The following is a 19,648-nucleotide window of genomic DNA, read 5'->3' as shown; positions in this document are numbered from 1 at the left end:
CGAGAGGCACCAAAGAAGCATTTCAATCCGCCAAAATTTTGATCTACGCTACGGCAGAACTGCCCCATCAGGGATATGCTGCGTACAAGGTTCTTATGGCGCAAATTCCTTCCGCATGATAGGCCTAAAGGGACAATGAGTACTAGTTCTACGAATGAAAAAGGGAGTTAACCAAGGGTTGTTAGGACCCCTTGCTTTGTGGCTAACTATTTGTCATTGTGCATATGAGTTTTTCAACCCAGATCTCCTTACTGCTGTGCAACTAAACAACAAACGGCTGATGGGCAATTCAGAAGACAATACTGCATCTGCGCTCATTGCATCTACGGTCTGTGGCAGGCATTTTTTACCCATCTTATTTGTTATCTCTATCGCTCCAGCTAGCTGATTATTTCCAGGTCAACTTCAGCCCTGGTCTAACTACAGCATCGGCTTACCCTTTGCGCGTAATTTTGCACCGAACTTCCACAAAATAAACGGGGAAGGAAGACCTAGCCCCAGAAAAACGAATGCCAAAACACTATGTCCCCATCCGTATCCTAGTCGAGCGAAAAGCGCTGGTGCGAACAGTGGAAATGCAAATGCAAAAATGCTTCGTAAAAACTGGCTTGCCGCCGTAGCCGATGCCATATAACCCCGATATGCCTCCATAACATACTGCTGTTGTGAGTGTGTGCTCATGATGATCCCGAAATTAAACACTGCAGCAGCAATGTCAACTACAATCCATTTCTGCATAGTTTCTGCCGTCCACCCAAACCAGAATAAGCTGATAGGGATGACAATAGAACCAGGAATCATCAAGGGAATCCGATACTCTGGCGCAGTTTCTCCCCCTGCTCGTTTTTTCAAATAGGCCCATAGCCGATCTGTGAGCGCTGCCCCAAGCTGGGCACCAATGGTTGAGCCGATCACGAGAGCAATGTAGTGCAGCCCGGAAGCGGAAACGGACTGGTGGTATTGAGTTATCCAGATAGAGGCAAAGCTCGTCAAAACGAAGTACAGCGTGCCAAAATTGTAAGCAAGGAAAAGGCTGACCAGTTGAATAATCGGCTGTGTAACCAACATCCAAACTGGCCTAACCACACTGCGCTTCAGTTTTTGGGTGAGAGGCTGGCTGTGGATGTCCCATCGGGTATGGTATGCTCGTCCCGTTTCTTTGCGTAACTTGATTGCTTTTCGATGAAGTAAAAGTTGTTCGTAGCACTCCGGAAAAAGCCAGATAGCAGATATTGTAAGAATTGCATCAAATATTGATAAAACCCAGAACAACCACCTCCAGCCGACCGAATTAGTGATCACACCCCCCAAAATTGGACCTATGGCGGGCCCAAGGAGAGGGATAAATGTTGCAATAGCAAAGGACCTTCCCCGCTCCTCTGGTCTCCAGGTATCGCCTAGAACTGGATTCGACACCTTGATACCATATAAGCAGTGAAGTAGTCCAAAAGGGAGATATGAGATCAATTACTCACAGCAAACTCTGCACTTGCTCCCAACCCTGCCAGAAGCCTTGCGGACAGCATCAAACCCTGGGAGGTTGCAAAGCCACAAACACCGTTCCATATGACATACCATGCTGAACAAACTATCCATACATGGCGGCGGCCAAATATTTCAGTCATAGGGGCCAAAACCATGGGACCAAATGCAAAGGCCAGCACGAAGATGGAAAGACACATGTTGGTGGTGTCGGGGCTAGTATTGAGGTCCTTTCCGATGGAATCCAGGGCTGGAGCAAGCATCGCACCACTCATCAGAGTGACAAGGCCCCCGAACGAGGTTAACAATGCAACCGCCCATTTCCAGAACATGCTCCAATTAAGCGGATTTTGGGGATCATCAGGCCCGTCCCAGTCCACCTAATACAGGTAATCAGATTAGTAATGTTGTAGGAAAATGTTGGCTTCCATTTGCACAAGGAGAGTCCATATTCAATCGTAAGCAAGGCGAATGAATGAAAGAATCTCATCTAAGGGATTAAAACTGATTTCTGTTACCAGTAGCTCATCTTGGTCTCCTTGGGAGCTTGTCTGATTCTCCTCAGCCTCTTTGTCGTCACATCCAGACTCCCGTGCGGTCGTCGCTGCTTTCTCAACATCGCTCTTTGGGGGTGTTGTGGCCGCCATTGTTCAGAATTCAGGTTGCCAAAGTGAATTGAATCGTTAGAGATCTAAAGTTGGTCTGAAAGAACATAAGAGTGCCTCATATCATTTAATATACCGTATATAATTGGAATACAAGGCAACAGCATTAATGGCGCCCCCTGCTCAACAATGGGCCGAATGCTGGCCGATTGAATGCGCTGGAAATTTTGTGTAACCAGGTCCACGATGGCTCTGCTTACAATTGCTGTGTTTGATGGTTCATTCCTGCCGGAGTAGAGCTAGAAAGTACTGACTTGATGCCGCCATACTGGAAACTTGCAAAATCGCATGTCACAAATGGAGTCGATACTTCCTTCAATCTTTGGCTGCATGATGATGGAGGCACTGTCCGGACCCCACTGTTCATGCAAAAGCTTTGCCAACGACGACACTGACGCTAGAGACCCTTGGTTGGAAATCAGCTGAACCCAACAATGAATCATACATAGTTTGGCATCTCCAACAATTCAATTAACTTTGATTCGCCTTCTAAATATCTTAAGAGTGTTTATGTTGCCTCAAATTGCCCCCAATTATAATGTGATTAATTATCCACAAAATCAGGTAGATCTGCGGCTGAATGACAGAGGTCGCACGGGAAGGGGTCGTAACACTACTTAGTTATCTGATTTTAATACGCGTTTTTCATATAATTCCTACATTTGGGGAACACAAATGGTGAATTCGGAAATAGGTCCACATTCCATGGAAGCATCATCAAGCACACGTGGGTGAGTTTCATCTTCCAATCTCGTTTGATATTCCAGCATATCCCTCTATACATGAAATATGTGGTAGCGGGGGCATGGAGTTATGTTCCACGCATACCATGTGCATAAATCCGATTTATATAATTGGAAGGAAAGACAATCGTAGTAGCGTTAAGCTTCCTATAGGGGTTTGGCCGTCGTGTGATAGCCTAAGGGCGGCTGCTAGAAGCACCATCGAAACGCTCTCTGGTTCCGAAGGCTGAAAATCAGCGGATATTGCATTCATTTTCATTCCTATCCAACGAACTGATTTCCCCATTGCAAAATAGCGTTTGGCTGATATCGGGTATATTCGCCATGCGCGCAGGGCTAAATTTTCCAACTCCATTGGTTGATACGGAGAAAGCAGCTGTTCAGCCCCATGAAGATGGCAGGAGATTTTGAGCCGTGCCTGATTCAGTTGAGTCGAAAATATTTGAGTCTTGCATACTTCGTCTTCTGGTCCTAGTTTCGAGGGATCTCTGTATTTTATAAGTAAAAGCTTGAGCGGTTAGAAAGAAGGTGAAGAATTAACGTAATCATGAGACATCGTATGAGTCGTACCCCTGATAGTGGATTAAGTACAATCATGTTCGAAACTTCTGAACAAAACCAAAAAAGCGAGCTGTCGCTAATGTTACCTATCGAACGCAACCAAAAGGAAATTCGACGGGAAAAGAACAGATTGGCCCAGCGGCGGCATCGAGAGGGTATCGTTATCTTCCTATTTCTTTCTTAAGACAGTCAACAACGCTGTTGTTCATGTAAATTTGAGCTGCTAATAAATCCAGCAGCAAAGCGAAAAAGTGTGAATAGGACAAGCAGTTACGATAAGGCTCATCCGAATCAAGCAGAAGAGAGTGCTTCGTCACAGGAGAGACGGATATCACAGAGCCCGGCTCATAATGTTGCCGACCCCGTCAAGTAAGTAAACACAAGCCAATCGAGGGATATATGGCCGCTGAAATGCCCTTCAAGGTGGTCCAAAGGGGTATATAATTAATGCTAACAAACGACACATAGCTTCGATTTCTTCAAAGAAATTGGGCGAATTTCGAATGCGGCCGAAACAAGGGGTATGGAGAGAGAAATCATCGACGAGTTAACCAATATTAATTCGACTTGGGAGCCGAGTTTCTTCCAAGAGAGCTCAATGCAAAGCCAGCCATCCCATACCACTTCGGAGGCTGCAAGCATTCCTGATAACTTCTTAAATATTATGGGAGACAATCATCGGCGGGGAGGAATGAAAGCCATCCATCAGTGGGGTTCCAATAGCAACGATCCGTCCCCTTTTGGGCCAGCTGTACTGAGCACGCAGCCCGATCCACGATTGATTCCAGTGGACTCTCTAGACAAGATCCAGCCACCATTGTTTTCTGACCGGTGTCACTCCCAGAATCCTGACTTCCAACCAGCGGAAATATCGCGGTCACCCGATTTGAAAGGCGGCGTCTTCCGAATTGAAGACACAGAGAATCATGATGAACATCAATTTCGCACAGGGATGGATGGCTCGGATGTTCTCGATAAACCTCTCCAATCCCTTTCACAAGAGATAATAACAACAATAACGGACCCATCAGGTACTAAGACAGATTGTAGTAGAAACAAGCGAAGGAGAACATCTGACGGAGACGGCGAGAGACGATTGGAAAAGGGTCTCTCGGTCGTCGAAGAGGTGGGTTATGAGTCACTGGATGCTGTAGTTGCTGAATATTACATCGGCCAGTTTCCAAAAGACTCTCTTCTTGCTTCTGAACAGTTTCATTCACGGACACGGCGGCTCGGAAGACTCTTGAACCAAGTCCACCAAAGCTCCAAGATTTGGAGTAAAAAAGAAGCCGCCGGCTATCGCGACATCGTTATACGAGCTGCAGAAGAGCTATTTCAAGAGGAAGTCCGGAGTCGACTTAGGGGCGCCATCGGGGCGTCACCTCAACCACGCACTCGTGCATCTCCATCTTTTTCATCGACAAATAGCCCTTGGATATCCAATCACGAGGATCCTGATATTCTTTCGGGATCAGCAGCCGACGTCTCACTTAATGACGATAGATCATCAGCCCATACAGCTATCCGAGACATGCTTCACGAGAGCGGCCTAACTCCAGTCCTCACGAAGGATTTGTCTCGACTTCAAAATACGGTAAGTGGAGAGATTCGTGGTATGTCCATTCAAGAGACCTGACAAGTGCCTAGGTACCCGAAACTTTCACTCTTCTGACAGAACTAGCTAGAGCGAGCGGGCTTCGCCGGCTAGATCAGTCTATCTCAGTTTGTTTATTCTTGCAAATGTTAGGATTATAGCTCTCTCATAACAGCAGCTCAATGAGGGCTACTTGTTGTGGTCCATTTTCATTGACTTAAATAAGATTTGAGTGGTTGAATTAGTTAACTATGATGGTTGAGTGCTGAGACAATTAACCTTATTTAACTTAAGAGCTTAAACTTTAATTAAACCAACTGATATAATCACGTGACAATAAGCTTGACAACATTGAAACTCAAAAGCATTCCCTCCCTCAAGGCTGAATATACCATGGCTCATCTGCACGAAACCTCGCTTTTGTCGCCAGATCTTTCAGCTTAGGGAACCACTACGGTATGTTAACTCGATTTGCAAAATATTGCATTTAGGGTTTACTCACTGGAGTACCAAGTCCTGTTGCTGGATCCCATCCTGTCAAGGCTGGGAACCCACTTGTGTTGCACCCCCTATTGGATCCCCAGGTGATGTCAGTAAATGCATCACGGGCATCGGAATAGAGCCACGGATTCAAGAAACCTAGTGGCGGGTGCCCTTTGTCAAGTAAAGCATCATTGACGAGTGCGATTATGGCAGCAACTGTTGGAGCTGAAGCACTGGTTCCATCCTGGAGATGGGCTTGACCGTTCCAAAGCACCGAGAAGTGATAACCCAGTGCGGCAACATCAGGGTATCCACGGCCTTTCCGATTGAAAAGCCCTTGATGTTCATTTCCAAGATTGTCCAGGTAATTCTCAACTGCCTGGGTTTGATATCGTGGCCTTTCGAAGAGTTCACTAAAACCACCACCACTGGCAAAATCTCCGCGACCATCGAATCCTACGATCTCGGAACCCGCTAGTCGTGTGGCTCCGACGCTAGTTACATATGGGCAGCTAGCCGGGAAAGATGGTGCAAAACGCCTTTGCTTGCCTCTTCCGTTATCCAGGACGCACCGTTCATTTTTCCCTACTCCCCAGTCCCCACTAGCAACGATGATGGAGACACCGCGAGCACCGAGCTTTGCAAACTCCTTACACACTCTCATGGCGTACTCTGGAGGCACGGATTGCTCGGTATCAGCATATGAAATAGAGATAACGTGAGGCAAAGTCTCCTTGCTTTGCATATACTGCAGCCAAGCCAGGTACGGTTCATTTGTATTTTCTTGATGGTCTTCGATAGGCTGAAAAGGGGGCTTCGAACCTACGTTATATGTCGTCATCGGAACCGGCCAACTGAGACCGAGGATAGTCTGTGCGTCCAAGGCGCCTTCGAAGCCTTTGTTGTCTCGATTTTGCTCTGGCGTATTGGGCGTTTGTTGATCATCCCCTCCAGCTACAATCTCTGTAGTAAATTGGTACGCCGCATTAGCTTTAGCAGCGGATGGGTTATAACGGCTCAGGAATAGGTCAATGTCAGACCTGTTGTTGACTTCCCCCAGGAAGTTCACCAATGAGATGCTATTTTTGGTGGATGCCTTTTGCTGATAACCCCATGTTCCATAAATGACACTCAGACACACGATTGAAATCGCCAGACGATTGCATGCTTCTTTGACTGTGGGGGCCCGGGATAGCTCATGGGCTAGAGGGATGTCGAGATGACCTCGCTCTAACACATCCTCTTCTACTAGTTCCTCGTAAGTTGGGATCCGATGCTCGTTTTCCCAATCTGGTGGGGGTGGACCTCCATATCTAGATTGTCCATGTGGCTTGAAAAACGAATTGGTGGGCTCGACGACATCAATGTGATTGACTAGATCGGCAGGCACGGACCATGACAAAGTTCGTATGATGGTTGATCCATCCTCATGTTGATATTCCGCATACTTTGCCATAAACAATCGTTCAATTACCTCAATCGGCGCGTTAAATGATACCAAGTCTCCAGAAGTGGATAATGTCAAATTTGGTGGAAAGGAACTAGCTTCTTGAAGCCACGTAGTTACCGCGTTTAAGGATTCCGGAGCAGCTTTAACCAACTGGTTCACTTCATTTGAAGAGAGGTGCTTCCCATATCGTGGGTGAGATGGATCAGAGACTACATTTATATTAATTAACATATCTGGGATAGACAACAGACAATAACACAATACATACTCTCCATAAGATGTTGTTCGAATGTCTCCCATCCATGTTGCTTGAGTCCAATGCATACCCTAATAACTCGATGTGTGGATACAGATGATTTTCGCGACCAGCCTGCAGGCACCGTGACTGAGCTTTTCAGTACGTATCGAATGTCTAAAGATAGTAATTCCGTAGCCAAGATGAAGAGAAGAAGAGAACAGAAAATCCTTTTAATAATTTGAGGCATTAGACTTAGTTTCATCGATTGGTACTAGAGGAAACATAGAATCGAAACATCCATGGGCACTAGGATAAACTTCATTTCATACATCGTCGTATTCATTTCGACCCTATCACTTGAATGGTTTAGAGTTAGTTCCTTCAGTTATTTACTTTCGCCAATTCCCCCAGCCAGCCCTATAATTTGGCTGCATCGCAACCATATCCTGCTGACATGGTAATCGCAATGAGCTGGCTGAGCGTCATACTCGATGTCACACTGTTAGTGTAGTAATTGCTGACCCTGCATGGGTTCCCCATTCCATTTATGAGGAACGACTACGCCTTGCCATTCCGGGCGAAAATGGTCGTCATAATTACTCGGTTTCAAAACTAGTGTAACACCTAGTTCGTGATGGCAACAGACCTGTCAGAGGGTTCCATGGCCCATGGATCAGCCATTGAGATATGTCCCAATTATTAACCTCCACAAACCTCATGTCTCTCTATCACGGCTCTTCAAACGCGATAGTTCCCAGTCAAAATGACTCGCCTTGATAGATACCTTGATAGATACCGCCTCACATCTATTTACGTCCTAATCTTGTTCTTCGCCGCTTTCGTTCTCTCAGAGCCTGTTCAGTATTGTCGATTCGGCCACAGGGAAAATGGACCATCTGAAGTTGACTTTTGCATGGGCGTTACGATGCACTACAACGTATCTTCGAACCATCACGATATGTACCTAACGATGGAAATCCCTCGAGAGTCCGCTCTTGGATGGACTGCCATCGGTACCGGATCATCCATGAAAGGATCGTTGATGGTGATAGTCTACGGGAACCCTTCCGACCAGCATGACCCCATTGTTAGTATCCGTACTGTCGACGGCCACTCGCAGCCCAAGTTGGTCTCACAGGACCAGATGGGCGGAACGGATCTTCGAGTGCTTCAAGCATCGTGGGTGCAGGGTACTCGTGGAATGACGGTTGCGAAAATAGCCCTTGTGTGTCTATCATGCGAAAAGTGGCCTGGTGCTCCGATCTCCGCGCAAGCACCATCCCAGCCGTGGATATGGGCGTGGAATGATAACCAAGATTTCCAAGTATTCTCCTACGATGCCCATTTACGTATGCATAAGCACCATGCTAAAAATGGTGGTTGGGGTGTTTTCTATGTGGATATGGCTCGATCGGTTAGCACTGTCGAATCGGCTCCGTCATTGCCCCCGATCAGAACTGGGATTTCAAGATTGGGGACATCTGACAGCCCTACAAGCGCTGGTGGTTTGGTATCGTCGATAAGAGAGAACGTGATGCAATCCATACACGGCTTTGTGATGTTCATTGCATTTTTCATCTTGTTCCCACTTGGTACAATCGCAATGCGATCCGGGTCCTCGAAGTCATTCAAATATCACTGGTCCATTCAACTGGTAGCCGCCCTGTTTGCTTGGTCCGGTGCAATTATTGGCCTTTTGATGGACCATAACATAAACACCCTCCACCAATGGATTGGTGTGTTTTTAGGGGCATACCTCTTCATTCAGGGCTTGTTAGGCTGGCAACATCATCGGGTCTTCGTTCGCATTCGCCGCCGGCACTGGGTCTCCTACTCACATATATGGTTTGGACGACTCACTCTAGTCCTTGGCTGGACCAACATTATTACCGGCATGTTGCTGTCCGGAACCAGCACTACTTGGATCGCTTCTATGGCAGGGCTGATTGCCGTAAATGCTTTAGTTCTATCGTTCTGGATCTGGAAAGCCTCTAGGCGTCAGTTGCGTACCAAGGTGTCTCCAGCCGATGAGGCTGCTTCCCAATCGTTGTGGCCTGATCCAAAGCAAGGAGAATATTTTGCCCTAGGAACAATAGATGAGGATGACGGCACGGATTCGGAGGGGGAGAGGGAGAATAAGAAGAATAACCGTGCGCCCTACGACCCAGTGCGTGAGAGTTCTGGGCAATGATACGTTTGGAGATGGCATATTGATTTGTATTCCAAAATTGGGTAAGTCAAGCTTAGCTTTACTACGCGTTCCATACTTACAATTCATCTGCCATCTATCGGCGTCCTGTACCAAAGCAATACTGAAAGAAAGATAACAGCTTAACCGTCATATCGCATTCATACCTCTCAAATCAGGACGATTGGGGAGGCCGATTATCAAGTGAACCCATCCATGTCCTCTTCCCAACAGGGAAAAAAAGCCCAGAAATTGCCGTCGCATACAACTCGAATCACGCTAGTTTGATGGCGGGCTTGAACGGAGAGCTAGGAGGAACTTGAAAATGAGTGCGGGGGGAATTTTTGTTAAATTCTAGGAGCCAGGTTTAGCGTTGGTTATTTTCTTTTCTATCTATGTATTGCTATGAGTCTAATTACATCATAACTACCGGCGTTTGGCAAGCTTGGAGATACGAATTAAGTATCAGAGTCGATGAAGCCTGCCTGTTAGAGATAGACCCTCCAAAATTCTCGTCTTTTGCATTCGCTTATTGTTTGTTCAATTCCCTCCTCTATATGGTCAAGTGAGGGATACGTTTTAACCAGCAACTCATTCGAAACCGACCCTGAATGTGGCTGGCAATGATGGGTACACTCCAGGATTTGTTACTTTGTGCATGATTCTGACATTACATTTATGCACGCCTGGGTTCGGTTCGCTGGCTGGATCCGCGCGACAATGGGCCCTTTTTTTCTACGTTTACTCCACCTGAATACCATGTTTTTAAAGGGTAACGAATCATATATGATAACCTACTCTAATACGCACCAAGATATACTTCATATTCATTTCACCATCCAGTAAACGGCCATAGAACCGGCTATAATTTTCATATGATGCGATGTTGATATTCTGTGTATATAAATAGGAGAGCGAGTTGTATAAGCTGTGTATCGCATCGTCCAATGTTGTATCACACAAACAATCCAACCCCTAAAAAGAAAAGTACAGTATGTGTATCCCGTGACGACGATGGATGGATAAGATGGCATGAAAATGTGGTTTACGCCTGTAAAGCTTCCTATCCCAATGAGAAAAAAGAAAATGGAAAATGGAAAAGAAAATAAAATAAAATAGGAATAAATAGAAAACCAGAGTAACGCACCACCCGGCCGGCAGAATATTAGTAAATGAAGGAAAAGAAAAAGAAGAAGAAGAGTATAAAGCTTTTTGACGGCACCCTGAAGGCGAACTTCCAGCCGCAGGGCGCAATACACAGACGCAACACACTCGTCTCAAACCCATTCATCAACCCTGTCTTCCGCCACCGCGGCCGGATCCGTCGGCCCCACGAACACAATTCGATCCTTCAATGTCATCTTCCGCACGTCGGTACTTGATGGTCCTAATCCCAATCGTTCCCTCGTCACCGCCATACTCCTTCGGAACAAGTTCCCCCCCCTTTGGCTCCGCTCTTTCTCTTGGTTTTCTTGCTGACATTGCTGCTGCTGCTCTTGCCGCTCCTGCTGTAGTTTATCCTGCTGGTTCCATTGGTCATCTTCCTGTTGTTGTGTAGGTGGGTGGAGGCGCGGTGGTGGAGGCGGTGGCGGGGGTGGCGGAGGAGACAGGAAGTACCTCATCGGCGAAGGGGATGGAGGCCGTGGAGGCCGCAAGGGCTTAACGGATGTGGTTATATTCCGGCTATGAAATGCTTTCGAGAGAAAGGTTTTCATACGACGCGGGAGGAGTGTTAAGGGGGTGGAGAGGAATTGCGATTGGCATTGTGTTTGTGATTGCGACTGAGAATAACGGTGGTTTTGCTGATAGTATTGCCGAAGTGGTACGGGAGATGGTGGCAACGGTGGCAGCTGAAGAGAGGCGCGTTTTGTTTTGGGTTTCGTCATCCTGCGCTTGAACATGGTGCTAGGCCTGTGGTCACGTTTGGTTTTCCACGCTTTCGGTCCGTAGCGCTGGTAGTCGGAGATCGGGACAGCAAGTTGTTTGGTTCTGCGACGGGCAAAGGTTGAGGCCGTTGGGGTATTATTGGGTGTGGGAGTGATATGTACATTGTGATCGGATACGCTGCTGTCAGAGTAGAAAGAAAATAGTTCTGTACGATTTCCGGTTTGGGGTTGGGTTTCGACTAGTTGGATGCGGTGGTTTCGCGCTCTAGTCACCGGAAGCTGGCCCGTGGAAGACAGTCCCGTTCTCTGTGGGTGTTCCATGTGAACGTCAAGGGGGACATCCTCCGAATACCGTCGAGGCCGAATACGCTCACTGAGGATTTCGGAGCGGCACATCTCTGATCCGCTATCATCCACCATTGCCAATGATGAGCCCTGACTTTCATCTTTTCCGCACTGATGGTAGCCGGAAGAGGGAAAGAGCAGCATTGGGCCGACGCTCTCAATAGCTTTATCTGAAATAGGAAAAATTGGATCGGCAGTGGTGGAACCGCCATGGAGTGCATAAGTCGATATAGAACGAGGTTTCGATTTCAGGCCCCACGACCACCCATAATGGGGATGATATGGGCCTGCGGGAGCCGAAAGTGATGCGGGAGCTGCTGTCTCAAGGAGTAAATTAGGCGCTGATCGATATCCACAGGGCTGGAGGGATAACGACTTCTTCGGAACCCGTAGGTGTATATCCACGTCTATAGGAGGTTCATGCATGGCCTTCTGGTAGTGCTCTGAGGAACCCAGACTGTGAGCTCTTGAAGGCACACGCGGAGGTGGCTCAGGCATTAGAGTATTCCGAGGACAAGGAGGTAAATGGCTCTCGATCACCCCAGTCGCTTCATCGTCAGGGCTGTAAACACTGGAAGTCGCGCGCGGAATATCTGGCAATGGTTTATCGAACTTCCAACTTTGGTACTTGGAGTTGCTGGGCGAGTTTCCTGGAGGAACAGCTTGCTCCAATCCCTCCAGCGACTCTGAGGTGAGAAGTTGAGGTGTATAGCCACGCATTCCTTTGAATGTCATCTGCCCGGTATCGCGTTTGCGACTGGAGGTTGGGGAGGGCAACATGGCAGAAAGTCGAAGCCGATCATATATAATAGGAGTAATGCTAACATTCCTGTTCGAGTCTCAAACTAAGGGACATGCGCAATGTCTTAGACTGAGTTGGCTTGTCAACCGTTCTTTCATGAGCGGAGTCAATGGGGAAAGGGAATATTTCTAAAATTGCACTCAGCGACAAAGAAGCGCAATACGAATAACCATTTTCGGAGATGATACGGGGGAGCGTCATCCAAAATCTTGCCGGAATATAACTTGCAGCATGCATGCAAATGGAACTCCCACGAGGAAGTAAAACACAAACATAAAAGAAAATAAACCACAGCGTGGGCACAACAATCGCATGAGCAACAAAAGAAAAAGCTAACAAATTCTAACAGAAAATGTAAACAAGGACGAAGGTTAGCTAACTAGTTGCTTTGCTCGATGAGCAAACGCCGAAGCAGAACAGGGGTGGTGGGGGTGTATACAACCTTATAAGTTAAGTAACCAAACCAATTGTTGGGTCCAACAAAATCTGGGCAGATGGTGGACGAAAACAAAGAAAACTCTCCCATCCGTCTCCACAAACACCAATAACAAATCTCGCACGAAACGCTAATGCGTCGCACGGTGCGTGTCCCGGAAAGCAAAAAGAAAAAGAAAAAGAAACTCCAATATTAAGCAAAATATCTGTGTCTCCACAAAATTCTGGGGGGGCCAGCTGATCCTTAAATCATGTCAATTTGGAGGCTTTTTCAAACACTTCTGGAGTAAGTTCGTCCTCCGGGTCTCGAGTTTCCTTGAACCTGCCAATTTTTTGCAATCGAGCAATCATGTCCTCGTCGCCAAAATGGCTGTTATGCTCGAAGTGAGGCTCCTCTGCGTAGGCCACTCTAGCAGCGTCGACTAAAATCCGAGCAGTCATACCAAATACTTTGTAGCGGGTTAATCCCATCGATATCTCCTGATTTTCGAGTTCGTCAACGGCGGCACTTTGATCAATGCTCTTTCTTCTCGACTTTGTAACCTTTTGGTTTGTTATCGGAACGAAGAAATGGTGCACTATCCCAAAATTTAGTAACTAACAGAGAGACTTCAAGAAGAGAGGGGCGGGAAGGTTCTAGATAGGTGGAAGGAGGGGAAGTTATATTTCATAACAATCAAACATACTGCGCCACCAAGTACTGTTCCAGTTGGTCCATGTTCCATCATACCACTCCGTAGGGTCTCCTGGAAGACTGGAATCATCTTCACCACGGGGCTCATCGCGCATCATTAGGAAGTTGTGGAATGGCCCCGAGAAGACCGCAGCCACCTCCTTAGCGTCCAGTTGGGGCATGAATGCTTCCTCTGGATCGGCGTCCTCACCCGTAACTTCATCGTAGGAGTGTAGAAGCGCCACACAGGGCCGTACCACTAGCTCTGTTCGTGCAAGATTGGCGGGGAGTTCGCAGAGATGCTCTACCCAAAAGGGGGAAGGGAACGTTTGGTCGATATTTGGCAAGCCGATTTCCTCGAATGCTTCGCGCCGAGCAGTCTCAAAGGGTGTTTCTGATAGCGAATCCGCCTTTCCGCCCGGAAGAGCCGCTTGGCCAGGGTCTAAATCGAATATTGAAAAAGTTGGGTGAGGGATCGGTTAGTGACAAGGTCAATCGGCCGTTATAGTCCGCAGCCATAATAAATAACCACCAGAACCCGACAAACGCCCGTGGCGCAGGAGTGACATACATGATTTGAGAGTCTTGGATCTGATCGTCAAAATAACCCGAAGATCCCCTAGTCGATCGGCAAACAGCAGAAGCAGCACAGCAGCCTGTCGGGACAGCGGGACGGAGTCATAATTGGTTGGGGGCGGGATATACCGTCGCAGTCGCTCGATGGCTTGCTACTAGTATATTTTACCATTCCGTCGCAGGTGTCAGAAGGGTTGAGCTAGGAATGTGTTTTGGGAGTTGGTTGAAGAAACACCAACCTTCGACGTGGGGGAGAGCGGCGCCATGCTTCGCAGCAACCTCGAGCGTGATAAGGAGGGTCTTTGAACGCTATATGCACTACTTGCAATGGTGTGCGATGATCTAAACAGTACCAGTTTGTTCATACCTCTCTCGGGGCCAGCATCTCCTCCTATCTTATATCCATGGTGCACCCAAGACGGGGTTTAGCGATTCCGACTGCTGCTTCATATTTGGCGCGCTAACCTTTAGTTCCCACGGCCTTGCCGAGGTTAATATTCTGTGATTGTGTCGCATCTGATCGGGAACAGAGAGCCGGATAGATGTACTCTGGAGTTGCTCTGTCGCTCGCATTCTTGATTCGATAACACGGTTGTTCTATATATATTTTGAACTAGCATTGGCCACAGAAGATGGCCCAACAAGTACATTTCAAAAACCAGTTTACTTATATTTCAGTATCTTCAATTGGGAGAACCACAAAAGACAATCTCACCAACCCAACCCAGTCGTCACATCTATCTAGTCGCGGAATTAAGACGACTACTAAAAACCTCGTTATATCCAAACACCAACATATATCCCAATAAGCTAATAGTAAGTAGAGTAAAAATGTGCCAAATAATAAGAAATAATTTGAAAGGAAAGTGGGGGGGTGGGGGTGCCTAGCGGGGAATGAAAGCGTAAGGGAACATCGGTGAAAAAAAATGAATGGTAGCAGTTGGACAAACTACCCAAAGCAAAATTCAGAAACCTGGGACAAGGGGAAGGGGGCTGGTTGAAACCGACAAAGGAAATAAAAAGGCCCTGCTCATTCATTGCCTAATACAGTTAGGAAAGAAAAAAACATATATTCAAACAGACTCGAAAATGACATGGGAGACTCTAGAAGAGGCATGTTAATAATAGTACAAAGTAGAATGGGAGAAGAAACCAAGCAGAAGCAAATTTATTCCCGGATGTCATCATTGCCGAATGGAAAACGTTAGTCCCAGGCCGCAGCTCATCTGGGGGACGTTTAAAAACATAACGACCACAATGGAAGCGAAAGAAACGTTGCGCGCTCACTCCCAAGCCTGCGTCCCACAAATTATTTATTCCTTTTTCTCCTTCTCCTGCTGCTTCTCGGTATCATTTTCAGATTCCCGAGCCTCCGAACTCTGGGTTTCCTGACCTGGAGCCGCTGCCTCCATGTTCTTGTCGTCCGTCTCATCGATATCCTCATGATCCTTCGGAGCAGTAACACCAGCCTCTTCGTTTTCAGTGTTTTGCTCGTTTTCCTCTTCAATGAGCTCTTGCTGCTCCTTGATAACCTCAAGACGTTGCTTGTTGGTAGCCGCGCCTTCGGCATTATGCACCTCGAGCTCAATTTCGTGGAAGAGCTCTTCGGGGATGCTGGACAGGACGGATCGGAGAGCATCGATCTGGGAAGAAATTTCGTAGTCCTGGGAATTCTGCGTGTACATATAGGCGTTGCTGAGGACGAGGAGGGTCGAAGGCACGCCCTTCTTGAGCCGTAGGTCTAGCCACATGGACAGGTCATCCCGCAGACGGCCTGGAGAGATACCATGAGTGCGTAGTCCACGCGAAGCACAAGCCATCTGAAGTTCGGGAACGGAAAGAGTGTCAACGCCTTCAAATGAGATGGCTTTGTCATCACGCTTAATCTGACGCATCCGGTGACGCACATTGTACCGGAGCATTGCGTCTGTACCGAAAGTATTGAGATTTATGTATTTGCACATTGCCACCAGTTGGGGTCGTGACAAGTTGTCCAAGGTGAGATCATCCTTGAAGGTCTGGCAGACCTTTATAACATCGTCTTCGGAGGGAGATTCTCCTGTAGCTCGAACCTTTCTAAAAAATTCAGTGAACTCTTCCTTTTTAGAGTATCTGGAATTGACTGGAAGGCCAGTCTCCTTAAGGGTATTCTGAAGAAAAGACCCCATTTCCCTCCGCGTAGCCTGAAGTATAGCCGCCTTTTCTTCTTTGGACTTTTGACCTTCATAAGTGCTGGGAAGCAAGTTTGGGAAGAGCTTTAGTGCGACCGGTAGAAGGAATTCAGCGAATGGGACGATAACAAAGACAGAGAAAGGTACCAGTCGAGCCAAATCTTGAACTGTACGTCGGAGCTGTTATTTCTAAGTTAGCGATGTCATTCCGGTTTGAACAGTGGGGAGAGAGCTGAAAAAAAAAAAAAAGGATATATTGGAAGATGAAAAACGAACTTGTCGATGTTCTCTGCGGCTAAGTTCATAACCAGCTGCCATTTTTAGAGCAAGTTGTGTACTGATCTTGACTTCCGTAGCCAACAGCTTTGTCCCATCCCAATAATGCTGGGCCTCCTTCTTGATCCTCTGACCCAGGGTAAGTTTCTTAGTTTCTTTCTTCTCCTCAACAGCCGTTATTTCTGCAGCTTCAACATCATGTGAACTTAAATCCCTTCCTTCCGCAACCAACCCTTTCGCTGGCGATCTATCCGTGGCGGCCGTAACTTGGATCTGCTCGCGGGGTTCGCATTCAGTTTTCTCTGACTGTAATGATGCCGGTGTGGGTTTCTGTGCAGTCTCTGCTGGGAGTGGTTTCTTCGCCAGGTCCGCGCTAAATCCTGGAGGAGGGAATGGTGATTGCTCTAAAGGATTTGTGGAAGGGGTCTGTTGGGTAGCATAACCGCGTTGCTGTTGCTGCTGGAGCGGTATGAGAATGGCCAGGGCATGGACATGCTGGGGTAGGGAGCGCCGGTAACGCGAAGTCGCAGTCAAATATGTGCCTAGATTTCCTGGGGAGTGGCGGCGTACTACTCAGAGTCAGTTAACTTAGTTATTCATTGGAGTGCTGTCTTGCTGCTCGGCGTACATGCGGCCATCCTCTGTGCTGACACCGCATTGCGGGTCAGGGCAACTGATTTCATACTGCAGCGTCGAGGGTATGAGAACAATTTGAGCGGAAGCTTGTGTAGACGGAATAAATGTATCAGTAGGATGTGCTAAATATGGTACCAGGGGTTGGTAGGGTGAAGAAGATTGGTATGGTTGAATGTTGAAAAGAAGACGGAGGTTATCATGATGCGCTAGAGAAAGTTTTTGGATATCACGTGATGATATCACCATCCCCATGTGAAGGGACTAATTCGGCAATCGCAGATTGCAAGCCTGGGCATATCACGAAGAAATCCTGAAAGGGTAGAGTTACAATATCATTATTAAATTAGAAATATCGTTCATCATCCTAAATAAATCGACGGTGACAGAAATATTCGACGACCCTTGTCCAAAATCATCAAGAACATTAACACCAGAGACGACAGAGAAAAGTTGGATACCACATATCCGGTTTGTTGGAGGGCAGTTCAGGAGGTGAAAAAAAGTCTATGGACAAGCTTGCATCGCACCGCAGTATCGACAGATAACACACAGAAAATACAAAGCCCAAATATGACGGGAGCGCTTCGACGGGGTATCCATAAGGAAGGAATGTAACGAAATAAGGCGAAAACTGGGCAAAGGAGAGGAATTTGGAGGAATTTGGAGGAATTTGGAGCCGCGGTCTCAGGTTCTAGAGTAGAGGCCAGAAGTTGGAAGAGGCTCCACACTTGTACTGGTGGACTGCGGGTCAAGCAGCGGAATCTGGCTGACTGCGCTGTGGGCTGGAGTATCAGTTTGTTTGATTTCCATATCATCATGACTATATAGTTTGCCATTGCCTGGAACTAACGTGGGACTAGTCGAGCCACCTTCGAGAGAAGTCTGCCATTTGGCAACATCTTTCTTAAGCTGCTCCAGCTCGTTTTGGAATCTTTTGCCAAACACGTCAATATAATATGTCGCGCCGTTGTAGACACTCCAGGAAAATACACCCATTAAGAAAAGAGCACTAGCCCAACGGTACCAGAACCACAACGGGCATGGCGTTATAGTTAGCAGCGCATAACTATACTGAATAAACATGAAAGCTGGCTCTTGCAAAGATAGCGGGAGGCTGAGAACGAATTTTCCAATCCAGGTTTTGGCGTAAGACTTTCGAAGCCAAGTAAAGCTGGTTGGCCGTCCTGCTGCAATCTTCTCACGGCGACGAACCGTGATGAGGAAATGATACGATAATTGCCAGACAGCATAAGGGACGGTAGCCCATATCATCATTGCGGCCAGCGAATAATGTTCTGGGCTACCTGGCTTGCTAAATTTGATGCTGTAGATGGCAGGGAATCGGTTGAGCAGCATATCAGGGGGAGTCATATGAATCAAGCAGTGAAGGGTAACTGGAGGCATAATATGAATAAACAGGCTAGATAGATATCGATTAGTTAGAAAGGTGTAAAGAACAAATGCTAAATATTTCAGTCAACTTTGCTTACCTGGTAACTTTATCAAAACTGTGAAACACCAATGAATTCCTCCACATAGCAATAGCAATAGCATTATTTCCATACGCAAGGCAGTATGTACTGAGGAACAATCTTTTCGAGCCCGGCAGCACCCAAATAGCCAAGACCGTCAAAAAGTTGACAAAGTAGCAGAGATCAGCCAGGAAGTAATGGTACCCACGTTTGCGATAGGTGTAATAGCGTATTGGCATGAAATAGAAAAACTGGGCCGTGTACCAGTAGAAGAAGTGATGCGGGTAAGCACCAAGCAAATATCCACTGATGAGAATATTGAGGACACCCGCAATAAAGGAAATTTTCTCTCGGGCGGTAACCGTTGCAGTATCATTCCAACGAGCACCTAGCCGCTCAACAGAATCCTTCATCCGTTTCCGGTATTTCTCCAACTGCTCATCTGAAGACGGGACACGCTTGCGCCACTCCCCCACAACCCTTTGCTTCGCATGGATGCCTGTGTTTTTCAGCTTTTCCTGTTGTTTCTTAACCTTCTCCTTCTGCAAGGTCAATGTATTCTGCCATTTTTCTAGCTTTTGGGGAAGATCAAGGTTCCCTAGAAGATCAAACACCGTGAGTTTGTCGAGCGGGGGAAAGGGCTCCCAATCTTCCTGGAAAGAGCTGCTCGTCCCAAACGAGGATGATCGTGAAAGCCCATTACTGGATGACAGGGAAGTGTCAAGTGCTGAGTTTGAAGATCCATCCTGGTCATTGGCAATCGCGTGGAGGATGTCGGCGTTGGGCTTTGTGGCGTATTCCTCTAAATGATCTGGCTGTGACTTGCTTTTCGGTATCGAAATAGGGTCAGACATCTCGATCCAAGGCCGTCGGGGTTGTAGAAGGAGAATCAGCCGGAGGGATATGGTGGGATATGGTGGGAGGAAAAATGCTTGGAAATGGTGGGAATATCAGTCCCAAGCGTCTGGGTTG

General features: G+C 47.2%; 8 protein-coding genes across 8 annotated transcripts; 2 read left to right on the top strand and 6 right to left on the bottom strand.

Annotated features, from left to right (window-relative positions):
- Positions 1 to 248: 248 nt before the first annotated feature.
- HCBG_00168 (uncharacterized protein) lies at positions 249 to 2,129 on the bottom strand (the record flags this gene model as incomplete). Its single annotated transcript, XM_045427218.1, has 4 exons — positions 249 to 262; positions 438 to 1,416; positions 1,476 to 1,862; positions 2,001 to 2,129. 4 exons carry the CDS (start codon positions 2,127 to 2,129, stop codon positions 249 to 251), a joined length of 1,509 nt encoding a protein of 502 aa, XP_045291193.1.
- A 1,356-nt stretch (positions 2,130 to 3,485) lies between these two features.
- Positions 3,486 to 5,159, top strand: HCBG_00167 (uncharacterized protein; the record flags this gene model as incomplete). The annotated part of the gene is made up of 4 exons (XM_045427217.1): positions 3,486 to 3,606; positions 3,691 to 3,820; positions 3,920 to 5,064; positions 5,137 to 5,159. The coding sequence occupies 4 exons, from the start codon at positions 3,486 to 3,488 to the stop codon at positions 5,157 to 5,159; spliced, it is 1,419 nt and encodes a 472-aa protein (XP_045291192.1).
- A 262-nt stretch (positions 5,160 to 5,421) lies between these two features.
- Positions 5,422 to 7,702, bottom strand: HCBG_00166 (tripeptidyl peptidase; the record flags this gene model as incomplete). The annotated part of the gene is made up of 5 exons (XM_045427216.1): positions 5,422 to 5,496; positions 5,548 to 7,187; positions 7,247 to 7,443; positions 7,546 to 7,566; positions 7,671 to 7,702. The coding sequence occupies 5 exons, from the start codon at positions 7,700 to 7,702 to the stop codon at positions 5,422 to 5,424; spliced, it is 1,965 nt and encodes a 654-aa protein (XP_045291191.1).
- A 277-nt stretch (positions 7,703 to 7,979) lies between these two features.
- Positions 7,980 to 9,407, top strand: HCBG_00165 (uncharacterized protein; the record flags this gene model as incomplete). The annotated part of the gene is made up of 1 exon (XM_045427215.1): positions 7,980 to 9,407. One exon carries the CDS (start codon positions 7,980 to 7,982, stop codon positions 9,405 to 9,407), a length of 1,428 nt encoding a protein of 475 aa, XP_045291190.1.
- Positions 9,408 to 10,576: 1,169 nt separating this feature from the next.
- HCBG_00164 (uncharacterized protein) lies at positions 10,577 to 12,415 on the bottom strand (the record flags this gene model as incomplete). The annotated part of the gene is made up of 1 exon (XM_045427214.1): positions 10,577 to 12,415. The coding sequence occupies one exon, from the start codon at positions 12,413 to 12,415 to the stop codon at positions 10,682 to 10,684; it is 1,734 nt and encodes a 577-aa protein (XP_045291189.1).
- Positions 12,416 to 13,121: 706 nt separating this feature from the next.
- On the bottom strand, positions 13,122 to 14,387 carry HCBG_00163 (NUDIX domain-containing protein; the record flags this gene model as incomplete). The annotated part of the gene is made up of 4 exons (XM_045427213.1): positions 13,122 to 13,450; positions 13,559 to 13,987; positions 14,117 to 14,273; positions 14,361 to 14,387. 4 exons carry the CDS (start codon positions 14,385 to 14,387, stop codon positions 13,122 to 13,124), a joined length of 942 nt encoding a protein of 313 aa, XP_045291188.1.
- Positions 14,388 to 15,434: 1,047 nt separating this feature from the next.
- Positions 15,435 to 17,206, bottom strand: HCBG_00162 (MRS7 family protein; the record flags this gene model as incomplete). The annotated part of the gene is made up of 3 exons (XM_045427212.1): positions 15,435 to 16,472; positions 16,569 to 17,137; positions 17,197 to 17,206. The coding sequence occupies 3 exons, from the start codon at positions 17,204 to 17,206 to the stop codon at positions 15,435 to 15,437; spliced, it is 1,617 nt and encodes a 538-aa protein (XP_045291187.1).
- Positions 17,207 to 17,888: 682 nt separating this feature from the next.
- On the bottom strand, positions 17,889 to 19,530 carry HCBG_00161 (glycerophosphocholine acyltransferase; the record flags this gene model as incomplete). The annotated part of the gene is made up of 2 exons (XM_045427211.1): positions 17,889 to 18,624; positions 18,695 to 19,530. The coding sequence occupies 2 exons, from the start codon at positions 19,528 to 19,530 to the stop codon at positions 17,889 to 17,891; spliced, it is 1,572 nt and encodes a 523-aa protein (XP_045291186.1).
- Positions 19,531 to 19,648: the final 118 nt, after the last annotated feature.

This window comes from Histoplasma capsulatum (genome assembly GCF_000150115.1).
Source record: "Histoplasma capsulatum G186AR genomic scaffold supercont2.1, whole genome shotgun sequence".
Taxonomy (NCBI): Eukaryota; Fungi; Ascomycota; class Eurotiomycetes; order Onygenales; family Ajellomycetaceae; genus Histoplasma; species Histoplasma capsulatum.
Note: the sequence above shows the minus strand (reverse complement) of the source record. Positions and strands in the feature narration are given on the sequence as shown.